The 16930-nt window shown below is 40.0% G+C and overlaps 1 protein-coding gene across 3 annotated transcripts in view; it reads right to left on the bottom strand.

Annotated features, from left to right (window-relative positions):
- Positions 1–9061: 9061 nt before the first annotated feature.
- CCDC170 (coiled-coil domain containing 170) overlaps positions 9062–16930 on the bottom strand; it is a 44921-nt gene continuing 37052 nt past the window's right edge. Inside the window, exon 10 of one of the 3 annotated variants that reach the window (XM_035108750.2) lies at positions 9062–13486. In XM_035108750.2, the coding sequence (XP_034964641.2) occupies positions 13298–13486 (189 nt within the window). In that variant the 3' untranslated portion in view covers positions 9062–13297. The remainder of the gene's footprint in view (positions 13487–16930) is intronic. The other 2 variants (XM_060272749.1, XM_035108746.2) reach the window with 2 other exon arrangements.

The following is a 16930-nucleotide window of genomic DNA, read 5'->3' as shown; positions in this document are numbered from 1 at the left end:
ACTAGCCCCACTGTACATCGACGAGGGCTGTGTGGAGAGAGTCTCTTCCTTTAAATTTCTGAGAGTTTATCTCAGTGAAGACCTTACTTGGAAAATCTATACAACCTGGGTGGTTAAGAAAGCCCAACAGACTCCATTTCCTTAGAGTATTGTGAAAGAACAATGTTAATCAACATTTGATGGTTTCCTTCTACCGGTCCACAATAGAAAGTGTCCTTGCATACTGCATCACGGTGTGGTACGCTGGCTTGACATCAACGGATAGGAAGTGCCTACAGAGAGTGGTGAATACAGCACAAGATATTATGGGCTGTCCCGTGAATACCCTGGATGACATTGTGGAAGACCGTTGCCTCAGTAGAGTGAGGAAAATTCTTAGGGATGATTCACACCCTGGCCGACACTTTTTTGATCTCCTGCCCTCGGGCAGAAGATATAGAAGCATGATTAGTCGCACCAACAGGGTAAAGAACAACTTCTATCCGTGGGAAAAGATAACAACAGGGCAACTGACTTTCGGGTTTGGTGGGTGTGCATCAGTAAATGAGGGGAATTAATACTAAGAGAGTTGTGTGGAGGTGCTCGTGTAATCTCACTGTGTACAAGTGACAATAAAGTATTTCAATTTCAATTTCAATACAAAATGCAAATGTTATGATTACTGTTTTTAATGACAGAGACAATGATTGTAACTATCACAATATGACAATACAGCCTCATTTCTCCCCTCTGAGATGGACAAATAAAATATTAAGAAGTGATTTAACTTCTTGCTTGTTTTATTGTTTAGAGCAGGGGTCAGCAACCTTTTTCAAGCTGTGGGCCAGTCCACCATCCCTCAGATCATGTGGTGGGCCGGACTATATTTTGAGGGGGGGAAATGAATGAATTCCTATGCCCCAAAAATAACCCCAGATGCATTTTAAATAAAAGGACACGTTCTACTTATGTAAAAACACGCTGATTCCCTGACCGTCCACAGGCCAAATTGAGAAGGCGATTGGGCTGCATCCAGCTCACAGGCCTTAGGCTGTCTACCTTGGTTTAGAGAATGTCCTGGTACAAAGAGGCATGTTACCCTTAAGTACATCAACACATCAACAGACATACCACTTCTGTTTAGATCTCCAGGTAACTAGTACATCAGATCCTATATATGTACAGTATTCTATCATATCAGCTTTTGATCACATTTGGATCTCTTAGATTTTTGGCTTAAGATCAACAATAATTCACAGGAATTACAGACATCAAAAGCAGACTACAGCAGACTACAGACTATTATCCTAGCATCCATTTCTAAATCTGCATTATATTCCAGCCATCTGAATCAATAAAAGCAGCATTCTGATGGAATAATTAAGGCAGCTTACTTAAAGCATTTACAAGACAAAAACCCGAATCGTTAATTCAGTGTATAATTCAAAAACTTTCCACTTTGACTTCTGATGTTTCCACCTGCATTAGATGTGCATGTTTAGTATTTTCAACTCACACATCATGATTTTAGGATTGGCCACCAGAAGCATGGTTCCTAAACCCAGATAAACTATTTAGGGAAGCTTTTAATACTGGATGAATCATTGTATTTTAATATTCTGTTGGAAGCCGCCCAGAGTGGCTGGGGAAACCCAGCCAGATGGGCGGGGTATAGACAATAAATAAATTATTATTATTATTATTATTATTATTATTATTATTATTATTATTATTCCCACTTTATGACCGTGATATCAAATGGATCAATGCAACTACAACTTAGAATGTTGTAAGAACTGTAAGAATGCTATATAATCTCACATTTATTTTTCATGTTAGTCTCTAGTAACATACAATATAAAATGAAAAATGTTACTATATATTAACTATTAGACTCAAAATATGTAAACACAAAGACAAAATATTGCTGCATCTCAATGAAAAGCCCATTCTCCTTTTCTATCCTGTTGCCATTGTGTATTGTTAAAGAGTTACATATCTAACAGATACAATATATAAGAGCAAAGAGAAAAAATAAAAAACATGAGTAACTTATTTCCAACAGCTGGATATTTTTTAGAAATAGGATGCTAAAATCTCTCTCACACACACACTGCTAACTCTATTTGTTCTTAGAGATATCACAAACCTTTGAAGAAAACCTCCTACAGAGTCACCTGTACCAGACTCAACCTGATGTTTTAAAATAAGGCACAGAGGTCTACAAGCATTAGGCTAGCCCAATCTGAACTATTTATTTGTACAGCACCAGCAACCAGCTAGTGTAGCAGATCATTCCCCTAAAAATGAATGACCCAGTAAAATAGCTCTTCCTTTTCCTGTATCTCTGGTTTAGGATCATTATCTGCTTACCCAGTCTAGTCTTAATGCTGTACATTTTACAGGGTATATAGTATAGTTCATTACATGACCAACTGGTCATGTTGTTCAGATGCCTGATTATCATTTTCCAAAGCAACTACTCTATTCCCAATTTAAGAATGGTAAGTGTAATGCCAGTGGACAGCAAGAGAGGTTTAAAGACACTCTCAAGGCAAATCTTTAAAAATAAAATGTAAACACCAACAACTGGGAATCACTGGCTTGAGAGCACTCCAATTGGAGAATAGCCTCTATCAAAGGCGTCATGAACTTTGAAAAAGCACAAACTCAGGACGAAAGGAAGAAACAAGCTAAGAGGAAGGCACGTTTGGCAAACCCTCACCGTGATCAACTCCTGCCCAGAAACCTATGTCCCCACTGAGGAAGGACGTGTGGCTCCAGAATTGGTCTCCACAGTCACATATGGGCACGCTGTTAAGACCATGTTCATGGAAGACAATCTTACTTAGCTACGAGTGATTGCCAAAGAAGAAGAAGATAGTTCATTAATAACAAATTAAGTACAGCTGATCTGACTGCTGTAAAAGTTTTTTAAAACTTCAAAGGGCTTCTTAAAGGCTGTGAATCAATCAATCATTTTACTTGTATGCCATTTTTTCAAAGATAGAACCATGCTCAAGGTGGCTTACACACACACACATATATACTACAAACATAACAAAAGTAGTCATAAACAATAAACAAAACATCAAAAGCTACACAACCAAATTGAACAGTTTCCTCATAAATCATAGGATACAAAATAAAGATACAAAAAAATTAACAGCAACAACCTCCTAGCTGGCCTAGGACCAGGTCACCTGAAGGACCCTTACAAAGCAACCAGATTGCTGCAATCATCATCCTGACTGTCCTGCAGCTGCCTTGCAGTCATTTCACTTGCATTCAAACCAAAGTTTCAGTGCAGTGCCATCTGGATTTTGGAACACTGTTCCTATTGATGTCCGGCCGGCACCCACAATTTTGATGTACTGATTTGATTGTATTTTGGTGTAGACTGCTTTATATATATATTTATTTTTATGGATTGGTAGTTTATTGATACCCTTGTAAGTATTGTTTAACTTCAAGCAAGGTGGGGGCCTAATATGCTTTCAGTTCATACACTGGAACAAGTTCTGGGCTATATAGAACAATGGTTTGTATGCCTCTCTGAAAAGAATTAAATTTCTCATTCTTCTAATCTCTAAAACAGGAGAGATCAGCCTCGGGTCCGGAGATATTGTTGGATAATTTATCCCTTTTTTTAAGGGATTTTCCCTTATGCTGAATAGGCTTCCTCGCGAGAAAAGGGAAAACTTGGCAGCTATGAACCATGGCCAATGGTCAGGGATGATGGGAGCTGCAGACCAATAATATCTGGGATCCCAAGGTTGGGGAAGCCTATTTTAGATAAACTAGAATTAATATAATGCCATTTGGGATAAATTCTTTTTGAAGCACATTCTAATAAGAAATAGACTGATCATTTTCAATTAAAGACGCTTTTAATCAAGTGTAAGCATTTCAGTGTAGCAGCCACCAGCTCATAAATCATAGGTTTAAAGTTAAAAATCCCAAGGTGGTACTTCTGAAAAATTAGATTCTAAAGTGCTCTGGAGATAATTAGCTTTGCTTTTACTCTGTCAGCAAAGTCATTCCAAAGCCTTTAGGGCTTATACAGAAGAATCCAAAGAAGTGCAAATGGAAGTCTCCTTGCTTTCATGCCCACCCCTTCTCACTACAGCCAATAGTCACTCTCCTTCCACCCCAAAAAAGACATACCTGGAGTGGCATGCAATGTTGTTGTGGGGCCTGCAGTTGGAGGCAGAATCGACAGAATTTGAGAAATGTCTGCCACTCATGGAAGAGCAGTTTAGATTCAAGTCATACCGTTCTGTAAAGCTGACTAGGAATATTTTATTTGAAAGATACTGGACACAGTTCAGAGAAACAGAAGTACAGATCAGCAAGTGGGAGCTGCACAAACATACAGGGTGGTAGTGAAAGAAATGGGGTGCAAAGAGGAAAGAAAAGCCCATTGCCACACTCTTGCACCTGCCACCCTTTCACAGTTTCCTATTTCCCACCTGTTCCCATGCTCCACCCTTTACCCAGCTCTCACCCATAGCCATTGTTGGTGGGGACAGAAAGAAAGTAAAGCACTGTATGTTCAATTTCTTACCCACACCAACTGGGCAGGACAATTGAAATATCCCTATAATCACTTACAAAAGATACAATCTATATCCAATGCTGGAATTGTATCAGCCATGAACAATGCATTTCATGCTACATTAACTCTGTGGAAATTAACTGATCCATATATAATTATACCTTGTGCGCTGTTTGTACTTCTAGAAAAGTCTGTGAAACTGAATTAAACATATAGGTAGTCTCAGACACACGGTGTATTTGTGTGTGTCTAGATTCTCTCTCTTACACACACACAATAGATAAACAGATAGACAGACTCTTCTGTTATCGTCATTATTCCCTAAAATGCTGAATATTCAGATATATTTCCAAATGGACTGAAATAAAATTAATTAAAATTAATAAAAGCAAGTTCACTGGGCAAACTCAAAATAATCTCTGTTGTCTGGGTAAAGCACAGGAGGCATGCACAATTTATAAAGAATTGCTTTTGTAATTTAAATCTACCCACATTCTTCATATATTGTCCTTTTTTAACTAAACAAAGACAGAATCCTGAATCCTTCAACCTGGAACATCAGTGGCTACATTCCCCCCCTCCTTATAGATAATAAGGTGATAGAAGACGTAACGGTTATTGAGTACAGTCCTATGATCCAGGGGTCCCAATGAACACGAGTGGGACTGCTTACACATAGGCTGCTTTGTTCTTTTCACTGACTCAGGTAATGCTATATACATCCTATGGGGAATTCCACTTCACATGTGGGAGTTCCCACATGCAACAGGGGAGCGAGCCCTGGATGTGTGAAGCTCCACCAGAGCTTTGGTTCAGGTCCTATTAAGAAAAGATATCTGTGTGAGATAATGTGCTTTGATTCACAGGGATTTACTTTTGGGTAGACATTTTTTAGCAAGTTACAGGTAGGTAGCCATGTTGGTCTGATACAGTCAAAACAAAATAAAAAAATCATTCCAGTAGCACCTTAGAGACCAACTAAGTTTGTCAAAGGTATGAGCTTTTGTGTGCATGCACACTTCTTCAGATACAGAAGTGTGCATGCACACGAAAGCTCATACCTATGACAAACTTAGTTGGTCTCTAAGGTGCTACTGGAAGGATTTTTTTTTACTTTTTAGCAAGAACATGCTGTTGGACCCTTAGGAAATTTGCCTTGAATACCCTACTTTTGCTCTCATATCCAAATGGGCCAAGGGGCAAAAGGCTGACTCAGTCATGATGCCTTAGGAATCCATCACTGCCCATGACTTTCTACCACACAGTGCCTGCAAAGTTACCAGATAGCAGCATATAGTAGTCTCTGCTCTGCCCCTGCTCACACTGTAGAGGTGGTAGCATGGTTGAACGCTACCATTCAACCATGAAGCAGATGAGATCATTCTCTTGCTACTTCCCATCCAGAAGCCCTTCATCAAAAGAAACACCACTACATTGTGGGCGTGAAGAATGGAGCTGCCGTCCAGGTCCATCATTGGTAATTGGTTTTTTGGGACCTGACTACTCCTCCTTGGTCAATTGTGACAGGCAAATAGTTTGGAGATACGTATGCCTGACATTTTTTGAAAGGCAATATGCAGCAGTGGTCTTCCTTTGTCCTATGAATCATCCAGTGACCTTTAAAGCTGACAGCGAATCTGACATTTTTTCTTTTGCCTGCTGTTTTCTGCAATTTGAAAGCCTTTGCTGAACATTGTTTGTGCTGATAAAACCCAATAATTAATGTTTTGCATAAGAAAAAATACGACTTCTGTATAGGATTTGCAGTGGCTGCCTGTTAATTACCAGCAATTAGGACTCCTCCCATTCCTAGTACCTGGGTGAAAAACAGCTATCCTTTGAGGTTCAAAATCTAGAGCAGCTTAAAACCAGATCTTTTTGCAAGTAAGGTTACCCCTTCAATATTTTTCCTTGATGTTAATACATTCGTTTGAATTTAGCGAGTCCACACTTTTACTGCTTTACCAGAGTCTACATATGATTTGTTTATATTGATTTTTTTTTTGGTATCCTCTTGTAGTAGTCACTTTAAGTCGTCCGTGGCCAAAAAAAGAAAGCAACTAATAAATTTAATAACAACAATAATATTACTTGCTAAAGTCCCCTGGAGATACTTGTTGGCCCACCTACTCTCTGACTCAAATGGCATCGAGATGCTGTGGACTACAGCTCCCATCTCCCCTAACCATTAACCACGCTGCCTGTGGCTAACTGAAAGTCACCATTTGGATCCCCCTTGCTCCAAAGTCATTTCATGCAACGTGTGCCAACAAATTCAAGTACTCTTGACAGGGAGACGCAACCAAATCTTGCCAGGAGAAGCAAATGTGTACTTACCGTGATAAGTTCCTTCTCCAGCTGAGGGGGCCCTGATAGGCCTGTGGCAAGTGGAGTGGGGATGGGGCCTGCCGGTAGGCCCAGAGCCTGTGTCAGGCTAGGCAAACAGGAGCCGCTGGAGCAGGCCTTTGCAGGTCCCTCGCAACCTCCATGGCTGGGGGACTCGCTGCTGCTGGATTCAGGGAGACCCCGGGTCCCCCTGCGGAGAGATCCATCTCTCAAGCAGCTCTGAGGAAAGGCCCTGCCGCTGCACTGGAGCCCTTTCCCGAGGCTCCCCACCCCACACAAAAGGCCTTCCAAGGCTGTAGGCCCGTGGGGGATGGGAAGGCCACGAAATGGACGCCAGGAGAAGGGAAAAGAGAGAGTGGAAACCCTGCAGGAGTTGCGGAAGGGAGCAGAAAGAGGAGCCAGGAAGAGAGAGACAAAGGAAGAAGAAAGTCCATTCCAAGATGCCGTTCCCGCCTTTTCTCTTTTGCCTAGAGCAGCCGGCAAAGCCACCTGCAGTGGGGCTGGTAGGAAGTGGAACTGGAAATGGGGTTGTCTCAGGTTGTCTCAGTGTATTCTATAAAAAAGATTTTACTGCCTGCCAGTGGGGAGATGGGCAGAGGCAACCCAAACAGGCTCTCCCCCCCCCTTACAGGAGGATGCCCTTCCTTTCAAGCAGCAATGTGTTGCATTCACTTCACTTTTTAAGGTGCACACTTTAAAGCTTGTACAGTAATCTGTGAAGCCCACCAATGTCTACAATCCTCCCAGGCCAGGATTGAACACCTGAAAAATGTTTTATACCAATCCGGAACACTGATACCAATATTGAGCCTATGAAACCAGTATACTTCCCCCTTCAGAAGTTCACTTGGATCATGCCACTGTAGGAGTCAAGGGTTATAATGCAGCCTTAGTGGGCTTGGCTAAATGTATACCCCTATAGCTCCCTTGTTGTCTCTTAGGGCAAGATTGCTGGAAGAGGGCTTCTATCTTAAATTGAGCCAGACCATTTCTCCATGTATAGCGTAGTGACATCTAGGTGTGAACTCCTTTTTTTTGTTTAGTTATTAATTCCAAGTGTTTATTTAATAAAGTTTCACTTAATTTCTTACTCATTTGCTACAGTTGTTTCATGACTGATGTAGAACTAGCTTATCATTTTCTTCAACTTCCATTTGTGTTGGCTTCCATTTATTTCAGTGCATGATCCAGACAGTTTTCTGCTGCCTGCAACTTTCGTGGTCTTTATCCGAATGTTTAGACACCCAACGACTCCCTCAGGGCATCAGATCTGCCACAACTCAGTTAGATTACCTATAAAATTGGGGGGGAGTTTCCATTTCAAAAGGTGCACAGGCACAGCCTAACTGTTCTCTTCCTCTCCCCCTGTAAGGCTGCTGCAGTCATACTTCAATTGAAATGAGTGAAACTAATTTTAAAAAGTGCAAATGTATTTTCATTTGGAACTAATTCATTTGCTCCCCATTTCTTTTTATAACTAAAATGGAGCTCACTTGTTTCATTTATTACCGGTATTCATTTTGAAAACAAATATACACTGCTATGCCCTATTCCAACTGGTCCTTTCAGCTCTACTTCTAAAAGAGACGCAGCATATTGAATGCAGGGCCCTTTTCAAGAAAAGTATGTGCTCACCTACTGAGCTATGGGGCAGGGGGTGATGTGTGAAGAATTGGTTCTAAATTTTCTGATCTGATTAAGTCTTTATTAATGCTGGAAGCTAAGACTGCAATTGTATGCACATTTAACACAGGACCACTTAATATAGTGGAATTCACTTCTGAGTAAACAGGCAAAGAACTGAGTTACAATGCATTTAGACTGCAATCTTAAACCAACTTACCTGGGTGTAAGTAAGCACCACTGAATTAGATAGGGCTTACTTCTGAGTAGACATGGTTAGGCTTGTGCTATTAAATTATCTAATCAATTTCAAGTTGATGTCAAGCTGTCTTCCCCAGCCCCAATTGGTCTAAATATTGCATGCTCCAATATAATGCCCTCCTTGGGACTGTGGGCATCATTTAAATGTTCACAAATTGCTTGTGATTTTATAGGATTCCTTATATTTCTACAAACATAAAACTGACAAATGTTTCTCAGCATGAAGTAGGCTCAAAACAGATCCATTTTATATGCACACAAACCGTGTACATGGCTACTATAATTTTTACTAGCTGAATATTTGTAGCATATTGTAATGCCAGCCAATTGAAATGGGGTTAAATAAAAGACAAGCAGAGGCAGCAGTAAACCTCCAAAGATTTATTTTCACACACTGATCAGAACAGTTGTTTAAAAGCAAACAGTAAAACAGAAAGTTTCTACTGTAAATCTATAGCAATGACATTTCTGTCAATTCAAATAGTGATTACTAGAGACTACAGTCCAAAGCTTAACCAAATTAAAATTGCAAGAGGGTACTTATTGTGGTGATCAATGTTCCTTATTCATGGAAATTTCTTGCAGCAGTCACATGATGTCATCAAATGGTAATCTTTTTCTTTTGTCTTTTAATCTCAATTTAAGGGAAAATCCAGTTAAGTTAAAAAACAACAACAACCTGTTGTTATGATGTTTCATATATATTTTCTGAAACAACCTAAGCAAATACAAGCCCCTTTCCCCCCTCCTCCCCCAAGAGCATTAAGCAAATATTTATAGGAATAGTTTGCAAAGAATCATTATGTACTTTAACCTATAAATGTTCTTTGCACTGTCTGGCAGAGTTATTCCAGGTCCTTGCCTATTTGCACATGCGAAATGAAGCCTTGTGAAATGTTTCTCTTGATTTTTGTATTCTCTGAACTGTCATTTCTGCTTTCAGCTTTTCTGTTAGGACAATTTGCCATATTCTGTTGAACTATTCTTCAATCTATTCTTCCAGTTCCTAGATGCTGTCATATGGGCTGCTGTCAACAAGTACATGGTAAGATTTTTATGACACAAATCCTTAGCCTCTCACTCAACAAGTTGACAGTAAGGTCATGGGGTGGGGGTCACTCTCCTTTGTTGGGTGATCTACAATCCTGAAAATCTCTCCAGGAAACCTGAATTTCTCTACATCACCACACCATTTGTGATACTTCAACAATCCATATGGCATATTAACCTATCACCTAGAAGCATCCTCAGTAGCTGGAAACTAATTGCTATACATTTATGATGATAAACAATATATGCCATAGCTGTAGCATGAATTTTTTAGGTCTTAATTCTGACAAAGGCCAGTTGATTCATTCTGTATTCTCTCTTCCAAACCCACAAATTATTGTATAAGATTTACTTTTATGGTGCTTAACTTTCTAATTATAGTTTCTATTTTTGTGGAAGCTCTTAGTATATCTAGATTAAGACAGCTATGTGTGATATTATCAAAAACAAAAATTTAGATTTAAATAATATAAATTAAAAATTCTCAAGTTTTGCTTTCAGCAGACACTAATTGCATAGTTTAATAACCCCTCTGAACTTTGTGCACATTGGACTTATTTTTATTTGCTCTGGCTAAACGAGCACAGAAGAGCATACTTTTCCATGAGAAAAGCGAATACTGTACTGTCAATATTAAAACTTATTTATTCCTATGAGAGTTGTAGCCACAGATTATTATGTCTTTGAGTTACAGTACATGAATACAAAATCTTTCCCAACTGCCCCTGTTTATGGATCCATACACAAAGATTTGTTCTTTTTATCCTTACCAAATAATTGGGGTTGATCTCCCACCCCCTGCTTCCCTTCTGTCCTCTGTATTTTCAAGCATTTCAAGCATGTGCAATCCTATGAACATTTAATTGGAAGAAGCAGGTATCTCAGTGTACGCACTCCCAGGTAATTGTGTACTGCATAGGATTGAAGCCCAAGGCACATTAGCTAGGAAGCACGTTCAATGAAATCAACAGATTTACTTCAGAGTATAGTCAAGAGTGTGTGCTAACCAGCTGAAAGGATATTTATTTAAAAGGTTTATAGATCACCTTTCTACAAATGTTCTCCAATACAACTTAGAGAGCACTGTCAGTTTCCATTGATTAAATTACAGCCAGGTGTCTCTGTGTGTTTTTATGAAAAAGAAAGAACTGGGAGCTTGAGTTATGAAAGTTTTGAAAAGCTATTAAATATATACTTAGCAGCTGGTATCCAATCTACTCACAGACAGCAGAACAGAAAAGGCAATTTCTGACAATCCCTCTCCCTACAGTACCCACTCCCCCCAAATCTGCCCAACCCTCTCGGGTAGATTCAGAGGGGACATGAGGAGCTGCATCAAAGATGAGAGGAGTCACAAAATTATTATCATACAGTGACCACAGCAGTTTTTGTGCCAAAACTGGCCCTAAACCCAGGTTGAAATCAATCTAGAAAATTAGTTTCCTTCAAGAGCACCTAAATATGGTCCGCGACCACCTGCTCAAGAACCTTGCCCAATAAAGTTTCTGTGATTCAATTCTGTTATTCTATGAACCTCTGCTTTAAAACCTCAAAGGAAGGAGAGTCTACCACTTCTTGTAGGAGTCTGTTCCACTGTCAAACAACTCTTCCTTGTCAGAAAGCTCTTACTGGTGTTTAAGCAGAATCTTATTTCTTCTGACTTGAATCCATTGGTTCAGGTCTTAGAAGGTCAAGGGTCCTGTGCACAAGTGGACCCTTGTGCACTTTGTCCACATCCTTGAGCCTTACTAACTGAAACTCATCCAACACAACCAGACTAGAAACTGCTCTGGACACTCTTTGATATCTGCTGTAACAGCAGAGTCAAGATCTCATTGGATTCAAACGATTTTATCCTCAAAATGCTTTGCATACAAGTCATAGCGGTTCTGCCACTTCCTTCTGGCTAGACTCTTAAGAACTGGAAAAGCTCTGCCAGTTGGCACAATGAGGATTCAATTCACTCCCACTAGGCAGGCATGGTGATGATGCTTCAACAGTGTTCGATTGTTTTCTCACTCTAAGCTCTGGAGTACACCAGGGAGCCAAGCAGGTTCCATAAGCAGGAGAGGGCACTATGGGGCAATCATGTCAACGGACTGAACCATTCAGATGTTCCAGAGGTCAGACAAGGTTTCTACAGCAGCACAAGTCATATCAGCTGGAAAACCTGCATAAAATTTGGGAATATTGTCAAATACAGATTTATTCGTTTTCAGTACTGCAGACCAATACAGCTGCTGTTCTGGAAAGCAAGTGAAAGTAACTCCTTTCTGACTTTACTGTGCTGTATGCACACAAACTGAAGGGGTAAGAAAGGGAAAAGCAGAAATGGGAAGAAATAAATTCTAACGGGATAACAGAATTGGGCAGCTTCAGAAAGCAGCAGGGGTTGCATAAAGTGGGGCTAGGATTCTAACTTGCACATCTGTGTCCATCTGTGTCCATCTGTGAGCAGTGCAACAGAGTGTTCTTTGCAGGATTTCGTGTTGAATGAGGTGGAGCTCTTGGATTCATCTTTTTTCTATTTTTTTTGTCCAAAGAATTCTGCAGCTGCAACTAATCTGTCATGTTATTCCCATTTGCTCTCAATTTTAAAAACTGGTAACCTGTCGTAAGAAATATAAATGAGTGATAGGTAAGAGGGAAATCAAAAATCCTGTTGAAGAGCTCTCTTTTTCAAAAAAAGAATCTTTGGCACAGTTTTTAGGATGTTCTTCATCTGTTAACTAAAGACAGTTGTAATGTGCCAGCTTGAGTAGAAAAAAACCAAAAGTACTGTAGTGGAGAACAGCTATAAAAAAGACTGGAAAGAATGCAAACTGGGATGCCTTGGTGTGAAAGTGCTGAACTGATTATTGTGTCCAGCCAAAGGAATATTAATGACTTGTGAAATACTCTGGGGTGAGCTGGGGCAGATGAACTGTTCAAAATTGAGCTCAGGGAGCGTCTATGAGCCAGATCCCACTAATGGATGACAACAGTAATAATGTTCTTTCCATTTTTAATATCCAGTGCATACGATGTTCAGCTGTAACAGAATGCTGTTTATTAAGATACTTCATGGGTATTGAACTTCATGGGTATTGATCTTCTGAAACATATTACAGACATTTACATTTTTTTAAAAAAGCACTCACACTGTAGGCCCTCTATAATTTTATCACCAACATTCGGTGTCAAATCCTGGAACATTTATACTAGCAAAGAGAAGAGGACCACGAGGACAGGAATTCTACTCAGTCTTCATTACTGTTACAGGTAGGTAGCCGTGTTGGTCTGAGTCGAAGCAAAATAAAAAAATTCTTTCAGTAGCACCTTAAAGACCAACTAAGTTTATATTTTGGTATGAGCTTTCGTGTGCATGCACACTGAAATGTATCTGAAGATGTATCTGAAGAAGCTCATACCAAAATATAAACTTAGTTGGTCTTTAAGGTGCTACTGAAGGAATTCATTACTGTTGCAAAGGGAACGTGTTCAGTGAAGAAGCTGCAATGACCCATCTTTCCTCACCGACATTTCTTTGAAGCAGACACAGGGAACAAAGTGATGTGGATGGGAATGGATCAGCCCCTCTAGACGAGTAATTATTTCATAGTCGGGAAGAGCAATGGTAGCAATATTGAGACCCAGCATTCGGGAGACGACTTCTCTGAAGTCCGCCAGCTGTAAAAACAAAAGGGGGGGGGGGGAGAGACATTAAATTAAATATCATGTCTCCTCCTCCCATACCAATTTGTCCATGCCCCAAGCATCTGAAGCTCTTCTTCAATTCTCATGCCATTGATGTTAAGGTGGGCAGGCAGAGAGCCTTTGGGGTGAGGCATCCTGCCAAGGAATCCAGGGAGTGTTCCTGGTGTCTGTTGTTATTTTGGTGCCAAAGGAAGATGGTTTTGCTTGTTTGCTGCCCTTTTAAGATGCTTGGAGTTTTATACCAAATTAAGTTTGAATGTTTTATGCTGCTGTTTTATTGCTATGGCTTTGTTTCTCTGAAAAGGCTTTTGTTTTCAATATTAATCCTAACAAAAAGGAACACATTGCATAACGAAAATGTAAATGAACGTAAATGAATATAACCAAGAGCATATTACAAAATTATAAGAGAAAAAATTCTTTGGATATACATTGTCCTCACCCTCAAGCCAAGCTAAAAATGATGATGCTTTCCACACTTTGTCTTTAGTCGTTTTTTAAAAAAGATTTGAACCTATTTCCAGGTCTAACTCTGGGACTGTATCTTGTAGATAATTCAGTAACAATATTTTTGAGTAATTTAATAACAAATATCCAGTCTTTTCTAAAATAAAAATTTTGAATGGTAAACCAACATGTCTGAATGACTGGACAGCTCATGTATGTGTATGTGTGTGTGTGTGTGTGTGTATACAATTTGCACATTGACCATTACATCTCCAGCACTTGTTGTCACAGTATATCCTAGAAAGTGCCGCAGGGCCCATTGTTGTTCAATATCTTTATAAATGGCTTGGATGAAGGAATTGAGCAGAGGTTCATCAAATTTATACATGACACCAAGCTGGAAAGGTAACTAAAGTTGCAGAAGACAGAATTGGATTCAAGATGACCTTAACAGATTGGACAACTGGGCCAAAACAATCAAAACCAATTTTAACAGGGACAAATATAAGCGCAGGAATAACCAGCAGCATAATTCTATGATTCTATGCTGGGAACATGCAATATCTCTGCAACAAGAGTGCTACTATAAAGAAGTTGTTCTCTTCCTGTGGCTTTATGCTGAGCTCCAAATTGTTTTTGTTTTGTTTGTGCTAGGAGAAAGGTTTTATATTGCTATTTTTGTAGGGGAGGGTTGTTTTAGTTATTATATTTTGCATTTCTAATGTGGTATAATGCTTACTTTTGCAGAGAATTTTATAGATGAATAGCCATAGAAATTTTAATGAAAACAATGATGCTCATCATAAAAAAGAGAGCTTATAATAATTTATAAAATGCATAGAATGCAAACTATGAAACAGGAAATTATTGCCTTTCTAGTATAAAATCACACCAAGAAATGAACCCAATGTCGCTAAAAAGCTTTACATGTCCTTTCAAAAAAACCAAACTGGGGTGTTAAAATTTGGCAGGGACTCTTTGCAAGGATGGGGAATCTTTTCTCTGTTGATGGTTGATACTCCCTTGGGTGGGAGTAGTTATTGGAAGAGGCTTCATGCGGATGGTGAGTGAGATCAAAGCCAGAAGTGGGTGGAGCCAGAGCCAATCGCATTTAGCAATGTACTTGAGCATCACCGTCCAAGGTGGTTTGTCAGATTTGGAGGCTACAGCAATGGCCCTTGACTTCCCCCCCTTGTCCTCCCTTTGCTGTTTCTCTCTCTCTCTCTCTTTCTCTTTCTCTCTCTCTTCTCTCTGTATGGCACATGTGTGTGTGTGTGGATGGGTGGTATATATGCATGTCTGTTGGGTGTGATGCAGTGGCTCTCTTTCTTTGTTACTGTGAGGGACAGGAGCTATAGACTGCCCCCTCCCATCGTGACCACCAGTTCCTCTCCAAGCACAAGCGGGAAGGAGATGAGTCCAGCGGGGAAACAGGAAGTAGAGCGCAGGGCTCTGACAGGGTCACAGAGCCCCTGCGCCGACCGGGAGAGGAAGGAAGGGAGAGGGAAAAGGGGAGGCAGGAAAACACGGCTAGAAGACCCCTCCCTCCAGTTCCGGAGCTGCGCATGAAGAAAAGGGGGCGGAGATTGGGGGGTTCCCAGACTACTTTGTTGGAAAAAGACGCGGGAATCCCCATTCCGGGGTACTGACCCAGACTGAGAACATGTACATTGTACAGCTTCTGCACTGTAAATAGTTTGCACTTAATAAAAGCATGAAAAGGCAACGTGTCGGAGTCGTTACTCTAGAGTAGCCGCCAGCGACCCTGTGACAGTTACATAATACTGAATAAAGATTATAAATTAAAAGAAATTATAATGAGGCATTATTGACCTCATTTTCACATACATGTTAAATTTATGGGCTTGGTCTATGCCACTTCAGGCAAGTAGGTACTCACATAAAACCATACAAAGTTGGAGAAGTACTTGTAAAACCCATCTAGTCTAAGTGCCTAAATGATGCAGGAAATCCAGAACTAGAGTATACCCAACAGGTGGCTGTCTAGCCTCTGCCTGAAGATGTCCAGTGTGGGAGAGCCCACCTCAGCAAAAATGCACATCTCCACAGAAAAAAAATAATTGCATGTGGAAATCTAGCATGTCGCAATAAGGCTAGATCCTTGACTTATCATTTTCTGTGCAGAAGGGATTTTTTTTGTATGAAAGAGCAGTCAGTCATATTAGTCCTTGGATTTTATCTGAAGTGATAAAACCTAGCTTCAGGGTTTACCACCTCCATGAAAAGTATTGAGTAGTCAGAAAGAAAAATGGATGGATAAATATTCAGGTTAGGTTTCCTGCTCAGTTTCAGGAAAAAAGCTGGAAGTGATTGTCTTCTGCAAAATATCCAAACTTGAAAGTTCAATAACTTTTAGTCAAAACAGTTGAGGAAGAATCTGAAGTTCTGTTTATTTTATACTGCAACCACACATTGAATATTACACACTTCATTGCATAACTTGAATAAATGTCAAAATGTATTCAGATCTTTGTGGTTCATTGTGTCCAAAAATGTCTTTTTCCAAATGCTTGCAATTGTTTGTGCTCTTTAATCTGGTGTTATTAGAATAGGTGGCATTTGATGCAACAGATTGCATTATCCTTGTTTTGAGAATAACAACAAGCTGTCAGAAATCTGCCCAAGAGAAGTGCTATTATCAAATGAAGTGCTTTCTATATCAACTACTTTTATTCATGGAAAAGGGCAACCACTTCTATTCTATGAGTGCTGTAGTATACTGTGTGGGCAGTTTAATCTCAAAGCTTTTGTATAAAATGCAGAAGCCACTCTGACTATGAAGGTGTAAGGAAGGTCTGTCCAATCTTTTTTGGGCCCTGGGAAGAGGCTTCTTCAGAGTTAGTACTTTCAAAGCAGAAGAAGCTACCCTGTAACCCCTTCGATTGTCATTGGACTCCAACTCCCATCAGCCCCACCCAACATGGTCAATGCTCAGGACTGAAGGGAGCT

This window comes from Zootoca vivipara, chromosome 3, assembly GCF_963506605.1.
Source record: "Zootoca vivipara chromosome 3, rZooViv1.1, whole genome shotgun sequence".
Taxonomy (NCBI): Eukaryota; Metazoa; Chordata; class Lepidosauria; order Squamata; family Lacertidae; genus Zootoca; species Zootoca vivipara.
The sequence above is the reverse complement of the archived record's forward strand: the minus strand, read 5'-3'. Positions and strand labels throughout refer to the sequence as shown.